General features: G+C 39.2%; 1 protein-coding gene across 1 annotated transcript; it reads right to left on the bottom strand.

The window, feature by feature from the left end:
• Positions 1-238: 238 nt before the first annotated feature.
• Positions 239-12,985, bottom strand: eif2d (eukaryotic translation initiation factor 2D). Its single transcript, XM_035159904.1, has 15 exons — positions 12,742-12,985; positions 11,441-11,631; positions 11,267-11,350; positions 11,082-11,172; positions 10,895-11,002; positions 9,428-9,696; positions 9,009-9,126; positions 8,426-8,471; positions 8,224-8,330; positions 7,962-8,120; positions 5,318-5,407; positions 3,617-3,712; positions 2,351-2,471; positions 510-684; positions 239-417 (listed from the first exon to the last, which is right to left on the bottom strand). Exons 1-15 carry the CDS (start codon positions 12,795-12,797, stop codon positions 347-349), a joined length of 1,782 nt encoding a protein of 593 aa, XP_035015795.1. The 5' UTR covers positions 12,798-12,985; the 3' UTR covers positions 239-346.
• Between the last annotated feature and the right edge of the window lie 723 nt (positions 12,986-13,708).

Below are 13,708 nucleotides of genomic sequence, written 5' to 3'. Positions count from 1 at the left end.
TCTGTACTGAGAAGAACTGGATTCACTTTGGGATTAATAAATGATATTATCTAATAATATCTATGATATCAGTGTTTGATAGTTTAACAGATAACAGAGTGTTTTCTCCTCATGTTCTCTCTCACCATCAGAGATGTACCTTCTTACCGGGACACAGTATTGATCTGGTTTAGTTAAACTGTCACTTTACTCTGAAATCCTCTGGGAGCCAAATTAATAACTATGAAACAGTAACAACTTCATTTACCAACCTCAAGAAGGCGACAGGTAATTTATTACATGAGTGACAGCAGCAGTTTGGTGTTGTTGTGGTTACATACAAACAGCTTTAAAGACAGTGGAGATGTTACTTCTTCTTGCCACCTTTCACAGCTTTGTCTAGTCCTTGGATGAACTTGCGAGGAATTTGATAGTGATCTGGAATTGGAATATTAGATTAGACAAACTGAAGCAATTAAAACAAAAACAATCAAGTGTTTAAGATAATTAAGTATAATTAAGTTTCAAACCTAAGAGCAAACTGCCAACTTTGTGAATCTGGTTGCCTTGGATCTGGACGAGGACTTTATCTTTGGCCCCGGGAATGGGCTGTAAGACGGAGCTGGCCTGGACTCTGCGCTGCAAAGCGGTGGCCACAGCTGCAGGATCCAACTGGTACACTTCCAGGTTCTTTATTAGAGTCACCTAGAGATGGCATGTGAGAACAATTACAGCTAGAACAACAAATAAGCCACAGAGAACTGACCAATCAGCTTGTCATAGTCATTTTACCCCAACATACCTAGAACCTCCTACGTCATGATGTGGAGTTTCCAAATTAGTTAAATTAGTGAGACCTTGCCAAATCTGAGTTTTTCGCCCCTCAGAGCTAAATGTGATCATCTTTGTGATTCTCTGTGTGTTCTCTAAGCTTCAGCAATTGCTTGTTTTTCACTGGATTAGGTTGGACTTCCAAGAAACTCCTATTCTTGTAAATAGTTGTTGCTGTTAGTTTCCGGCAAATTCAATCCCATCCTTTTCATTCATAGCTTATTTTTAGACGACAAAATCTCTGGACAAAGACTGAAAACAAACCCTTCAAGTCTATGTATGAGCACTTTTTTCAGAGTTCAGCAAACTGCTCTTAAGGTTTTATCCAACTGATTTTGACAATTAGAGCTGGAAACAAGAAAACAAATAAACAATTGCCAATGTAGCTGCCTGAGCAACTGTTCCACTGTTGTGGGACGCTAATAGATAAAGTTACACCACTGCCTTTACAAGTTGGCTTTAAAGTAAAGTAACGTTAATCAAAATCTTGCATTGCCTCAATTTAGTGATGCAGTGTTAAGATGTCTCTTGGGTTCTGTTCCCTTACAAGTGCTTTTGTAAGGGCTTCTCTTCCGGAAATAAACACGCTTACTTTTTCTCTTGGCGGCATTTTATTCGAAATGTCAAACCTTTTTGTAGACATCATGTTCTTTACCATTTACTGTGCGTTATCCCATCTCCGAGATTACATTATCATCAAGCGTTTCCATTCATAAAATAAAGGACTAAGCAAGTTCACTGGTCAAGTTTGACGCTTTGCTATATTATGAGTTTAATATCTGAGCTGTAGAAGTGGCGTCTCAAGATTCCAAGGAGTTTTTGGAAACATGGTGACAACGGGTGTCACTGACTTTTTTTGCATTGAGATGTGTGGATTTCAGTTGATCATCCACAACTACGTCCTCAGTAAGTATGTGGAAACAGTTCTATGCTGTCAGGTATTCTGCTGTGGCTGGTGGCAAAGTGGTGCCACTCAGCTGTCAAGCTAAAGTCTTCAAGGTAAATGTCGAATGGATTTAATAAAAGGTTTTAAATTGGGGGAAAGGTTTTTAATTCTCAGTGAGTCAGTCAATAAGCAACAAGAAGCTGCAGTGCAGAAATGATGATAAACAGTATTTCAGATTTCTGTAGGCATGACAATGTCAGTCTGTCACACATAACAGATTTTACTCAACAACTATTGGATGGATTGACTAGAAATCTCTAACAGACGTTCATTGTCCCCAGAGGTTGAACCCTAATGATTTTGGTGACCCCCTGACTTTTGAAGGTTGACCTGAAATATCTCTGCAACAATCCAATGGACAGACATTCATGTCCCCTAAATGATCAATTGTAATAACTTTGGGAATCCCTTAACTTTTCATCTGACGTCATCATCAGGTCAACTGACATTCCCAGCAGCCTAAACATCAGCACGGCAATATGGTCACTATGAGAATGTTAGAATACTACAGTTAGCATGGCAGTGTAGTGTAAACTATCAAATAGAAAATGACGAAAAATAAATGAATGTTAAATAAATATCTCAAATTGTCACCTTCTTATTGGAGCCTCGAGATGCCACGGAGATGTCTATGGGCTCAATGTGGCCCTTCTTTACAATGGCCCTTTGTCCAGGAAACACAACTTCATAGCACTCCTGCATTCTTCCCATCGTCCTGTGAAAATGAGATTTGATTTTTTAATCAGCACCAAATGGGGCAGGGTCCACACTGCAGGCCCTGTTTTTTCATATTGAGATTGCCTTTGATAATGGCCATTATTAAAACCAGTCATCCAAATACTAACCAGAAAGCAACCGCAAGATTTTGGTTTACTGTCGTTTGAACGGGGGGGACGGGGTCAGTTTTACGTAATGTTGCTGTCAATATGACAATGAACAGATCTTTTCCATTGCTGTGGTCGTGTGAGTCACTTGTGAAAATCAGGCGAGATGCCAAAAATTGGGACGAAGCGTGTTTAATGTCTCACTGACACAAGTCTGTGTAGGAGCTCTAACCTGATAACATGGGCACAGAAATGAAAACCTTAGATGTTCTGCGACCCGAACTCTAAAAGCAGTTTCATCATGACGACTAGACAACAAATATTAGTGAAGTTAAGTTTGCTAGCAAGTATGGTCCCGGTTACACTATAAAACAATAGCCAACGACTTAGGCTATAGTTTCAAACTCCATATATGCACACTGCCTTTGCCTGAGTGAGGTGGTTGTCAGGTACCCAAGAAAACTAATATCTGAACCCCAAAATTTCAGGAAAGTTTGTGAAAAACTCATTTAAATGTAAGCTGAATTTCATATTTCTTTCATCCACATTCAGAAAGTGTGAGGCGATATGGTTTGCACTGCAACTGTTTAAAGGAGATGATTACTGAGCATTGGAGTAACTAGGACTTCCATGAAAACAGCTTAACTAGATCACATAATCTAAATATGAGGCTTTCCTCACTTTGCTCTCTTGTCTTTGTTACAAACAATCTGTGCTGGCCGAGCAAATCTCAGGTCTCATGTCTCCATGTATGTTCATGGCCCATAATGTGTTTTCACTTATACAGATGGGGTGCTTCAGAATCTGCAGCTCCTCCAGTGCAGCTGCAGACCTGGAGTAAAGGTGGCCTTAAGGAGATTGTTTTACCTCATGCTTATCTCACAGTGATGTTACTGACTGCCTCCACCTGCCCCCCTTCAACGTTTATTAGCATGCAGACTCAAGTTGGTATAATGGATGATGGTATTGGCAAAAAAAATATTGCATCATACATGGTCTATTGAAAAATCATATAAGAAATAAAATAAGTATTAACCTGCTAAAAAGGTCATCCCACTTGAGAGACTCTACCTCATGGTACTCGGATTTCTCCAGCAGGCAGTCACACAGAGTCGGGTTTATGGTCACGTAACTGTAAGAGGGGAGAAGAGGATTGAAGCTATTTGTTCTGAAAAAACAAAACAAAAAACACACAAAACACAGCATACAGTTGATGGATGGCACTCAAAAGGAAACATGCTGCCCTGTTAAGCTTTGCCAGGTCCATGACATTTGTTATTTAATTTCCCCCACCATTTATCATCAAATCGTTTCACATTAGATGATGCATAGACTTTTATCATCTAAAAAGGACACATGAGATTAAGAGTAGGAAGGAAGCGCTGCACGGCTCAGGCTCATCCGACTGGAGCTCTTTCCTGAATTTGTACAATAGTAAAATAGGACAAAAGATGCCTTAAAGGGATAGTTCACCCAATAACTTCTTAATCTTCTTAATCTTAATGCAGCAGTAACTAGGAGGAAGAGAACAGCGGACATTAAGGCTAAAAACATGGTGTAAATGATGTAATTGTGAGTCGAATTTGAATGTTGGGGCTTCACCCACCCCTCCATCGGCATAGAGGTGGGTAGAAGTTTTGGAAGTTATGGAAGTTTTCTGGGAGCTGGTGAAAGGAGAACTCAGACAGGAGCTGATGTCTTATGCAGAAGAATTTAATTTAGACTTGATGCGTCAAGGAGACCAGAAGGTGCAACAATATACAAACGTCCAACAGAGTAACACGAGCAATTGTCACCCCCGAGTCTGAAGATGTCTCCCACAGCATCCAAGTATATCTCCCTCTACTTCACCCATTCCAACAGCACTTCCATGAATTGCTAGGATTGCCGTCACTCTCTATGTCACATGTAGGTGTTGGCATTCTATTGGATAGTTAAGCCTAAAGTATGCGTAACTAAATCACATCGTGTCCTTAAGTCTTGCCACTGGTGAAATACGTATAAGAGTTAGAGTTGGTGCCTCTCTGTCTGGGGGATCTGAATTAGATATGAAAGCCCCTAAACGTAGACACTACAATGTACTGTTGGTTGGCCCTTTATCCATAACCTGACCTTGGGCATTACTTGGAGAGATAATATCTAGTGGCATATACAGTTATGTGTGAGGATGGTCAAAAATTCCTCAACAGTTAGATAATGAGTGACTTTAGATTTAATTGTATCTTATCAGCTCTGTGGCTTCATTGCAGTCTGACAAACACAATCAGTGTTTATATATATTCATGTGATCCTGATGAAGACCTATAGCTGATATGCATTGGTCCTGCACAGTCGAGTTATAAATTCCTATAGTTTCGTCTGGAGACTGGGTGCCTTTATTCAGTTTTTTCCACGGTTGTCTACATTATTTAAGAAAAACTTGTTGTCTGCCCCATCTCAGAGTCACATGTAAGCATTTTAGCCAGTTATAACATCATCACATGGCCCAGGGTCAGCCCTGCCCTTTCACCACTGCATCCAGTCATGGAAAAACTGTCAGGGTGGTTATATTTAGAGCGTTGTTCGATTACGCTGAAAATGGAGTCTGTCAGCTGATAGACACAAAGAGTTTGATTACGAGATGGCAAACCATTAAATCATTGTTAAAACACCCTCATGGGCAAATAAGAGATACAACTAAAGCATGAGCTCTACCAAACTGTCATACTGTTGTTTTCAGACACAAGAATCTACTCACTTTTGATTGATTTCATCCACCAGTTCATTCTTCTTCACGTACTCTGTGATAAACTCTCTCACTTCAGCCGGCTGCAGGATTGTTCCTTTCCTATTGGGAATGGGTACAAAGAATAAATATGAGAAATCTATGAAGATATTTTCAGCTCAAGATTTTTTTATATTTTTGTAAAGCAACTGAATTCAACACCAACTCAAAAGTAAAGGCATAATTGGGTATGATAGTTGATATTTATCAGTGCCCAGTTTCACTCAACATATATTTTGTTACATGAGGTCCTTTGAGCTTTGACTGACATCTGATCAGTTCATCTTTGAGTCCAAATGACAACTGGTCAAAATTTGAAGAAATCCTCTTCAGGCACACTTAGGATATTATGTTCAAAAACCCAAAACATGTTTAAGGAGGCCACCAGGACCTTGACTTCTGACCCCCCAAATCTAATCCATGAGTCTAAGTCAACATTTGTGCAAAGTTTGAAAGGTTTTTGTGTTGGGGTGAAAACATGTTAATGAGGTAAAAAGGGTTTTCCGAGCTCACTGTGACCTTGACCTTCGATCTTCAACCACCAAAATCGAAAAAGGTTCATCTCTATTCATATATTGTCACGGTGTTCGTGATGTGTTTCAAGACGTTAACTTCACAAGACCAAACATCTGTATCGTTAGGTTATAGTGAGCTTTGACTTTTTCTAATGAGGTCTTTCTTGAGTCAAAATGAAAGTTGAAAGCAAATTGGAAGAAGAATAACCTCAAAAACGTAATACCTGGGGCCACTGGCTGTCACCATGGAAAAACACACAAGATTAAAAAAGTTAAAAAGTAATTTAAAGATCTTTCTTTAGATATGTTTTAAGATATATTCAAATTAAACAACCGTGATGTTCATATTGGACCACGACTGGCTCCAAACTAATTGTGATTTGGAACATCATGTTCATATACAGAGCATAAATTCACATTTAAAGTAAAGAAATGTTCTGCCCTCAACAGATGAACTTGCAAACAAACTGTGCACATACATCATGTTTCTGCACATATTACTGAGTAAAAAGGAACTAATAGAATAAGCAGCAAATTAACTGCGCAGTCATATTTAGTTAGGTTTAGGTACTAAGACTTAGAAACCTTAATGCCCATTAGTGGATATCACAGATTGCAACCAATCTGTTGCCAGTTTAGAGACTTTCTATTCTTGGCTTTGGAATTTTTATCAACTCGTCTTGCAAATCGAGTTCTGATTTGTTTGGGCTGTCTTGCAGACACAGTGTGTTTAGGTCTACCGGCCAATTCAACGTGATGTTCAACATTTACATTCCATCAACCATGAAGCATAAAAAAGGCTTTATAAGATTTTGTTACATACACATCGATTCAGTTAATGATATTTTTTTGAACAATACCAATTTTGCTTGTATATGAAATAAGTTCTCAGAAAAATAAAGTTGAAAACTGTGCTAGGAAACCTCAAACTTGGTGCATTATTAAAAATACTAAGGTAGGCCTGTTACAATAACACATTTTTTGTTGAATGACATATTGTCCCAGAAATTAATGCGATAAATAATATTAGTGTCCTTAATATGAGACCATTCTATACCACTGATATGATATTACAGCATAATCATGGAAGTACACCCTTTCAAAGAGCAATGAACTTTCAATGAAATTCTCAAGAATATTCAGTTTGACTTTTGAATTAGAATAAAAAATATTAAAATAGATAAATAAAACATAATTAAACACACACAACCAACACAATAAATTAAAATGGACTCTCTGGCTCTGTTAACAAAAATTGCTCTTGAATAAATATTGAACATTTGGCTCAAAATATATGTTACCAGCTCGGTAAACAGGTTGGTTATGATTAGTTGGGATGAGCTTTTAGGTTTGTGTTGTATTAGCTTGACGCAGCAGAGGAAATGTCCTCTGCTTAAATAGACGACCTAATAAGATGGGTGTTTATTATAGACGATTGTGGAGAGTGAGGTATGCCACATGATGTACGTCACATGATTGGAGCAGCGCAGCTCGAGTTGGCTGCCTGAACGAGCTCGCAGGCGTCGCTCCATATATGAAAAATGTAGTCTCATGACACTACAGCTGTCAGTAGTGCTGTAAAATGACTTGAAGGGAGCTCTGAGCGTGCAAACCTCCGCCAAGGCTAACGCCCTTTCTCACCATGTTAAGAAAAAGTGAAAAAAATAAAAGATCGTGGATCCGCCCATTTATCCAGATCCATTCCAAAATTTGATGGGTTCCTCCTTAGGTCATGCCCCACCCCTCCATAAAATGTCATGGAAATCGGTGTTGTAGTTTTTGCGTAATCCTGCTGACAGGCAGACATATAAACAAACACTGACTGGCAGAGGGATGAAGTCAAAACACAGACTCCATGGTGGAGCTCCATATTAAATGACTAATATATATGGATATATATGTGTGAACAAAGACCAGATTTTGGACAAACTTTAGGATGAATAACTGTGTCTTGTGTCATGTGGATTTGTCTTAACCTCCTCACAGGAAGGTCAGAGGTCGAGGTCAGCTACAGCCTCCTCGAGCTTTTAGAATTCAGTGTCTTGTGCAATAAAACTTGACACTGCTATATCCCTTTCACACCCGCACAGACAGACACACACCTCTTGTTTACATCCAGAAAGAGAGGCTCCAGCCGAGCAGACACAGAGTACAGGATTGTAATCTCAGGAGGATGGTACGGAGTTTCTCCTTCCACTTCATGCTGCGCTGGAGCCGCTTCACCATCATCTGTCTCCACGGGGACCCTGAAGAAACGCAGCCTAACACAAGAGGCAAAGCACAGGCCTGCTCAATCTGAATGTGAGAGGTGGTGAGTTTGAATCTGAACCAAAAATGTCAAAGCTGAGGCAAGACTCGACTCACTCTGGATTTTTCCAGTCCACCTCCACAATGCTCTCCACGCCCTTAGTCAGTTCTTTCACTCGCACAAGTTTGTGCTGCTGCTGCATGGCCTGAAGAAACTTGGACAACTGTGGGAAGAAACAATGAAAATATGCTTTCTGAAGAAGGGATAAATTAATCTCTATATATATATAAATGTCACATTCTAGACATCTGAATATACCTTTTTATAGCTGGATTTCTTGATATCAAGTGGTTTTCCTTTTGGGCTGAAAAAATACAAGATATTTTAGTACAACATTTGATTCCTCCTTAACACTTGTTATTGATGATAATATGCCATTCTTTAGATAACATAACATTGGCTAGATTGGGCTACCATGTTTCCCCTCTGTCAACAACATTGTGCTGTTTAAAGGGGTCTGGATGTGCTGAATCTGAATCTGAATGTTAACACTGGACATTTTGGGATGGCTCATGGTGTTTCTCAGTATAATTTAAATACCTCTAATTTCAAATTTCAAATAGAAAAGCCAAACATTATATGATGTTGTTGTTTTAAGGGTCAGGATATAAAAGTTAATAGAAGCCTTTATTTAAACGATTATTATACTTGCTTTAGCACCATCTTAAAGAGCACACACTCGATATACTCGATATATACATACGATTTATTCAGTGTTGATATTCTGCATATCCAGAGCCTTTAAATCAACAGGTTTGTTGGGAGGTGTGTGTGGGGTGTGGGGGTGGGGGGGGGGGGTGCACAGTGGCACTTTCAAGCCCATGGCCTGTCTGTACTTTACCAGCAGGCGAACATGTGGTTGCGGAGAAATGAACTGGTCAGCAAAGGGAGGTCTGACTTCTTCACCTTGCTCTTCAGAGCGTGCAGAAAACACTGCACCAGCAGGGCGTCCATTATCTCTGTGAAATCAGTGTATGATCTGGGTCAAATCCTTCTTCTCTATCAACAAGATCCAATTTTTCCACACCAGAAAATCCTATTCTCCAGTTGAATCAACAAAACAAAACCATATGGTCACATTTGGAGCCCTCAAGCCGGCCAACAACCACCTAGTGGTGAATGTGTGAAACTTTGATTTGAATCTGGGATAACGGGACTTTAGATGTTGTGTCAAGTGCTTAGAAACCAAAAACCACACCGTGAAACACTTTTAAATGGCATGATAATTAATGTGATGGGAGATGTGGCTGAATCTTTTACCTTGTGGCGTTCTCTGGTCATCGTCATTCTCCTCCTCTTCCTCATTACCCTTTTCACCCTTCTCTTCCTCCTGCTCAGCCAGGTTCAGCTCCTCGGTACCAGAGCAGATTTGATCTGTGACTGATTCGCCAGGATTCTCTTCCTCCTCCACACATTTCTCACCCTCCTCCTCCTCTTCGTCCTCAGACGTACATTCTTCTCCGTTCTGCCCTTGCCCTTTGCTCTCTGTATCCGGTAAAGAAGGTGGACCTGACTTGTCTCCAGAAGCCCTAGAAAAGGATTTCAACAGACATCATGTGCAAAGTTTACTCCAATGTAGGTCTGCACAATCAATCCTGGAAATGTGATCATGATTTTGTCTTTTACATTTACGATCGTATCAATTTAGAGAAAGACTGAACATAATGAAAACTAATTCTCAATATTGATGTCAAACTATTTTGGTATTAATATAAAAGCAATATTCCAACTTTCTGGGAAAAATGCTTATGAGTGATGCGATACTGTTGGGGGATATAATCTGTGAAGGAATTTTACCTCCCTGGAGGGATTTTTGAATATTTTATCTCATTTATTTTGGCGCAGATCCAGACAAAGGGGTGAGATCCAGGATTTTCTTTTACAATTTCACAGTTTTCCCAGGGAATAATTCATGGAGCTTGATGAAAGAAAATCTTTCAAAAGGGACTTTTGACCGTTGGTGGTGATATGGCTCCACTGAGTGCCGATTTAGTTTCGACTGTATTCAGTTATTCAGGGAATGTCTGTCCACAGGTCACACAGGTCCTTCACTACAAACAGACAGTTCACTGTCTCTGTCTGGGACAGCTGTGAAGATACTGATAAGAAAGACGACCATAACAAACATCCTGTGTCTCTGTATCTCATGGTCTCTCTTAGTGGGACAGAGGTACATGGGATCTACAACAAGAGTTAGGGAAAACCTGAGTTTGTGTTGAGGATTAAAGGCCTAACAGAATCTTCACACATGCACGGACGCGGTGCATGTGTGAATGCACCACGTCCGTGCAGCTTTAATTTTGACATGTATAAGGTATGACAGTGATTTGGGTTAAATGCACCAGGAAGGATTCCTTCCTGCTACTATTGCTAATCTCTTCTCCTCAGTAGAGTAGCATCAATAAATACATCTGGCCAAGATATCATCGTCTTCTGATATTTCTTCTAGCAGCTCACACACTGTCATGGATGTAGTCACATAAACAAATCAGTTACAAAATGAGGGGTGCATATTAAAGAAAGATGCCTCACACCCTAATTTTCTTTAGGACCACAAATGTTTTGAAAATACAAACCAAAGACCAATGATATGAAAGAAATCTACATGATGTTTGGAGCCATATCTCACAGGAAAACTTAATAAATTAAATTCAATTAAATAAGAATATTTCCCAAAATGTCAAACGTTTCTGGAAACTTTCAGTTTGGCAGATAGAAGCTACTCACCAGAGATTATCCATGTAAGTGTGAATAACACACACTCCTCTTCCCTTCATACCCGAGCTGTACATATCTGCACTGGACAATGCAGCTGTGCCGACTGCAACAGGTGCTCTACAATCAACCAGGAGAACAGTGTCATACTTAACTTCTTTGAGGCACAAGTGTTTACGAATCTTTTACTATAACTTACATATTGTTCACTGATGCGACAGCACAGCAGTCGCCCCGTTTGACATGTGGGAGTCCACTTGAAGGCACCACTACGCCTGGCAGCATGAGATCTTTGGGGAAACACAGTATTTGTTACTTAAAGTCAATCAAACTGTGCAGCATCAAACATATGTTCAGCTCTTGATCTCAGAAAAAGAAGCATACCTGCCCCTCCAATCAACTTCTGAAGTACAGGAGACCATGTCTTGAACGTTGGCAGGAAAGCAGGGTAGCGCCAGAGAACATACACTGAAAAATATAACAGTTACAATATGATTATCAATGTAAGTCACTTTGTAGTAGCTCAGTCATGCCAGTGTAACTTAATAGCTTTGGCACCTGTAGGATAAAGTCGTTTCTCCACTTCGAAGAACAGTGGATTTTTGTGAAGGACATAAAGTGTCACAGCGTCTCCTTTATGTGCATAAACTTTCACTACATTTAATTCCTCTTTGTTGGGGACCAGCTCTGACAGCTCCTCAGCAGAGAGTGAAGGGAAGGATGCAGATATGTCGGCTTTCAGCTTCCGCCTAAAGACAGAGACAATAAAAACAAATCTCATTCAGTCACATTAGTAATGGCTCCTGCTCCTGTTGAAGAGTCTGTGAAGCAGATGCCCAACTTCACTGAGACAGATCCATCATGTAACTACAGTCAACAATGCGGAGTGATATTTTAGCCAAAACCTGTTATTCATCCTGCAGCAAAAACGATTAAGTAATCAATGAACTCATTTATCAAAAAAAATATTCGAAATGTTTTTAATGATCAAATAATAGTTTGAATATTTGTTTTCAAGCAGAACAACTCAAATATTTAATTGCTCCAGGTTCTCAATTGTCAATTACATCAAGATTTTTTGTTCAATCAGTTGAGATCAATCATTATCATGATAAATGTCACATTAATGTTTCTTTTAAGATTAAAGACTGTTGTTTTTGCTCCCGGGTGAATGTTGTGATTTTAAAATCGTCTTGATGAACACAGGACAAATCTTTATATAAACATGAGGTCGATCAGTATTATCTCTTCACTGTGCTCCCACCATGCATTAGCATTATATCGTCATATATTGGACTTATAACGCTGTTAATGAAAATCATTAATAGTGTTTTATTGCCCAGCCCTGTGTTACAGGATATTAAAGTGATTCGTTTAGTCATAAAAAACATATTTAAAGTGAGAATATGCTGCATTTGGACAAATAATTGTAAATATATTCAACAGATTTATTAATAATAAAATACAAGAATTTGCTGCAGCAATAATGTAGAAAAGAAAATTGGAGATTTTCAAATGCAATTAAAATGTAGGTGTTTCAGAAGATCATTCTGCGAGAAGCTATTAACCGATGTTGACTTTGTGGTGTTGATGTACAAAAGTCTTTCAGTCCAGATGCGGAAATTTACAGGTAATTCCAAACAGTCAAACACAACTAGCCAACAAAACACACACAGCTGAAATCACATGGGACCAACATGAGGTTTAACATAAACAGGTCTCTGGAAACGTCAGCTCTTATATGTCAGCAGCATTTTGATTTAAGGCAGTTTTCAATGAAACGACCACGAACAGAAACACAAGGGAATGAATGGTTGAGAGTAAGAAGTGAACGTGTATTAGTTCTGAGTCTCTGTCACCTGTCCGATCCTTTAATGACGGTGTTGGATTTGACTCGGAACGGTTTGGAAAACATCCTCTCATGAATTAAACATGTCCGCCTCTCTGATAACCTGTGATAACCTGTGATCCACGTGACCTGACACAACGCCTCTGGTCGGGAAACACTCACTGACACATTTCTAATTCTGACTGTTTACTAATCAGCGGCTCCTTGCTGAGGGAGACGGTCCGACGCCTATTTATGTCCGACGTGAAACTGCACCGCGGCAGCAAGACGCAACTTTCCTTCCGCTGGACGACTGAAGCGCACAGATTATTGTCACCGTGACAAATGCACTGTTCGTCTTTTAAACAGGAAGGAAACGAGTTGTGATTTGCTGTTGCGTTTCCCTAATTTTTTCATTTGTCGTGTTTTCTTATTTGTCATTGTTTTTTTGTCATTGTGTTTTCTAACTTGCTGTGGTGTTTTTTGTTGGCCGGTGTGATTTGCACCTCAGGGCCACCGTAACATTTACTCAAGTTCTTCAGTACAAATTTCCACCAGTTAAACTGCACCTGAGAACTTGTTCTCATACAATACTCCACTACACTACACTGGGCAATAATGTACTTGTTACTGTACTCCATTTATTTGATAGTTAACTCAAGACATTTACTTGCAAATCACAAGAAGAGCTTATAAAAAAGATGATGCTTGGATACAAATCAATCTGCACTGAAGTGATTAATCAATTAATTATTTTTATTGATGTAAAACTAATAAAAACTACTTTGATCATCATTTCAGTCATACTAAAAAAACAAACATTTAATGGTTCCAGCTTGAAGAAATATGAGGCTTTGCTGCTTTTCCTTATAATTATTTTAATAATGTTAGTTGTCATTGGTAATTTTTTTGTTTTAGTCTATTATCAAGATAAAGAAAGTGAAGATGTCACTTTGAACTCTATTTGTCTTAAATTGATGCATAACAATGATCTAATG

This window comes from Hippoglossus stenolepis, chromosome 6 (genome assembly GCF_022539355.2).
Source record: "Hippoglossus stenolepis isolate QCI-W04-F060 chromosome 6, HSTE1.2, whole genome shotgun sequence".
NCBI lineage: Eukaryota > Metazoa > Chordata > Actinopteri > Pleuronectiformes > Pleuronectidae > Hippoglossus > Hippoglossus stenolepis.
Note: the sequence above shows the minus strand (reverse complement) of the source record. Positions and strands in the feature narration are given on the sequence as shown.

Excerpts from the sequence above, each read along its gene's own strand:
- eif2d (XM_035159904.1), bottom strand. The coding sequence starts at position 12,797 with ATGTTTTCCAAACCGTTCCGAGTCAAATCCAACACCGTCATTAAAGGA. Across the intron at positions 9,697-10,894 it reads ACTTACATGGATAATCTCTG|GGCTTCTGGAGACAAGTCAG; the intron begins GTGAGTAGCTTC and ends ATCCTTTTCTAG. Across the intron at positions 5,408-7,961 it reads TTTCTGGATGTAAACAAGAG|GAAAGGAACAATCCTGCAGC; the intron begins GTGTGTGTCTGT and ends CATTCCCAATAG.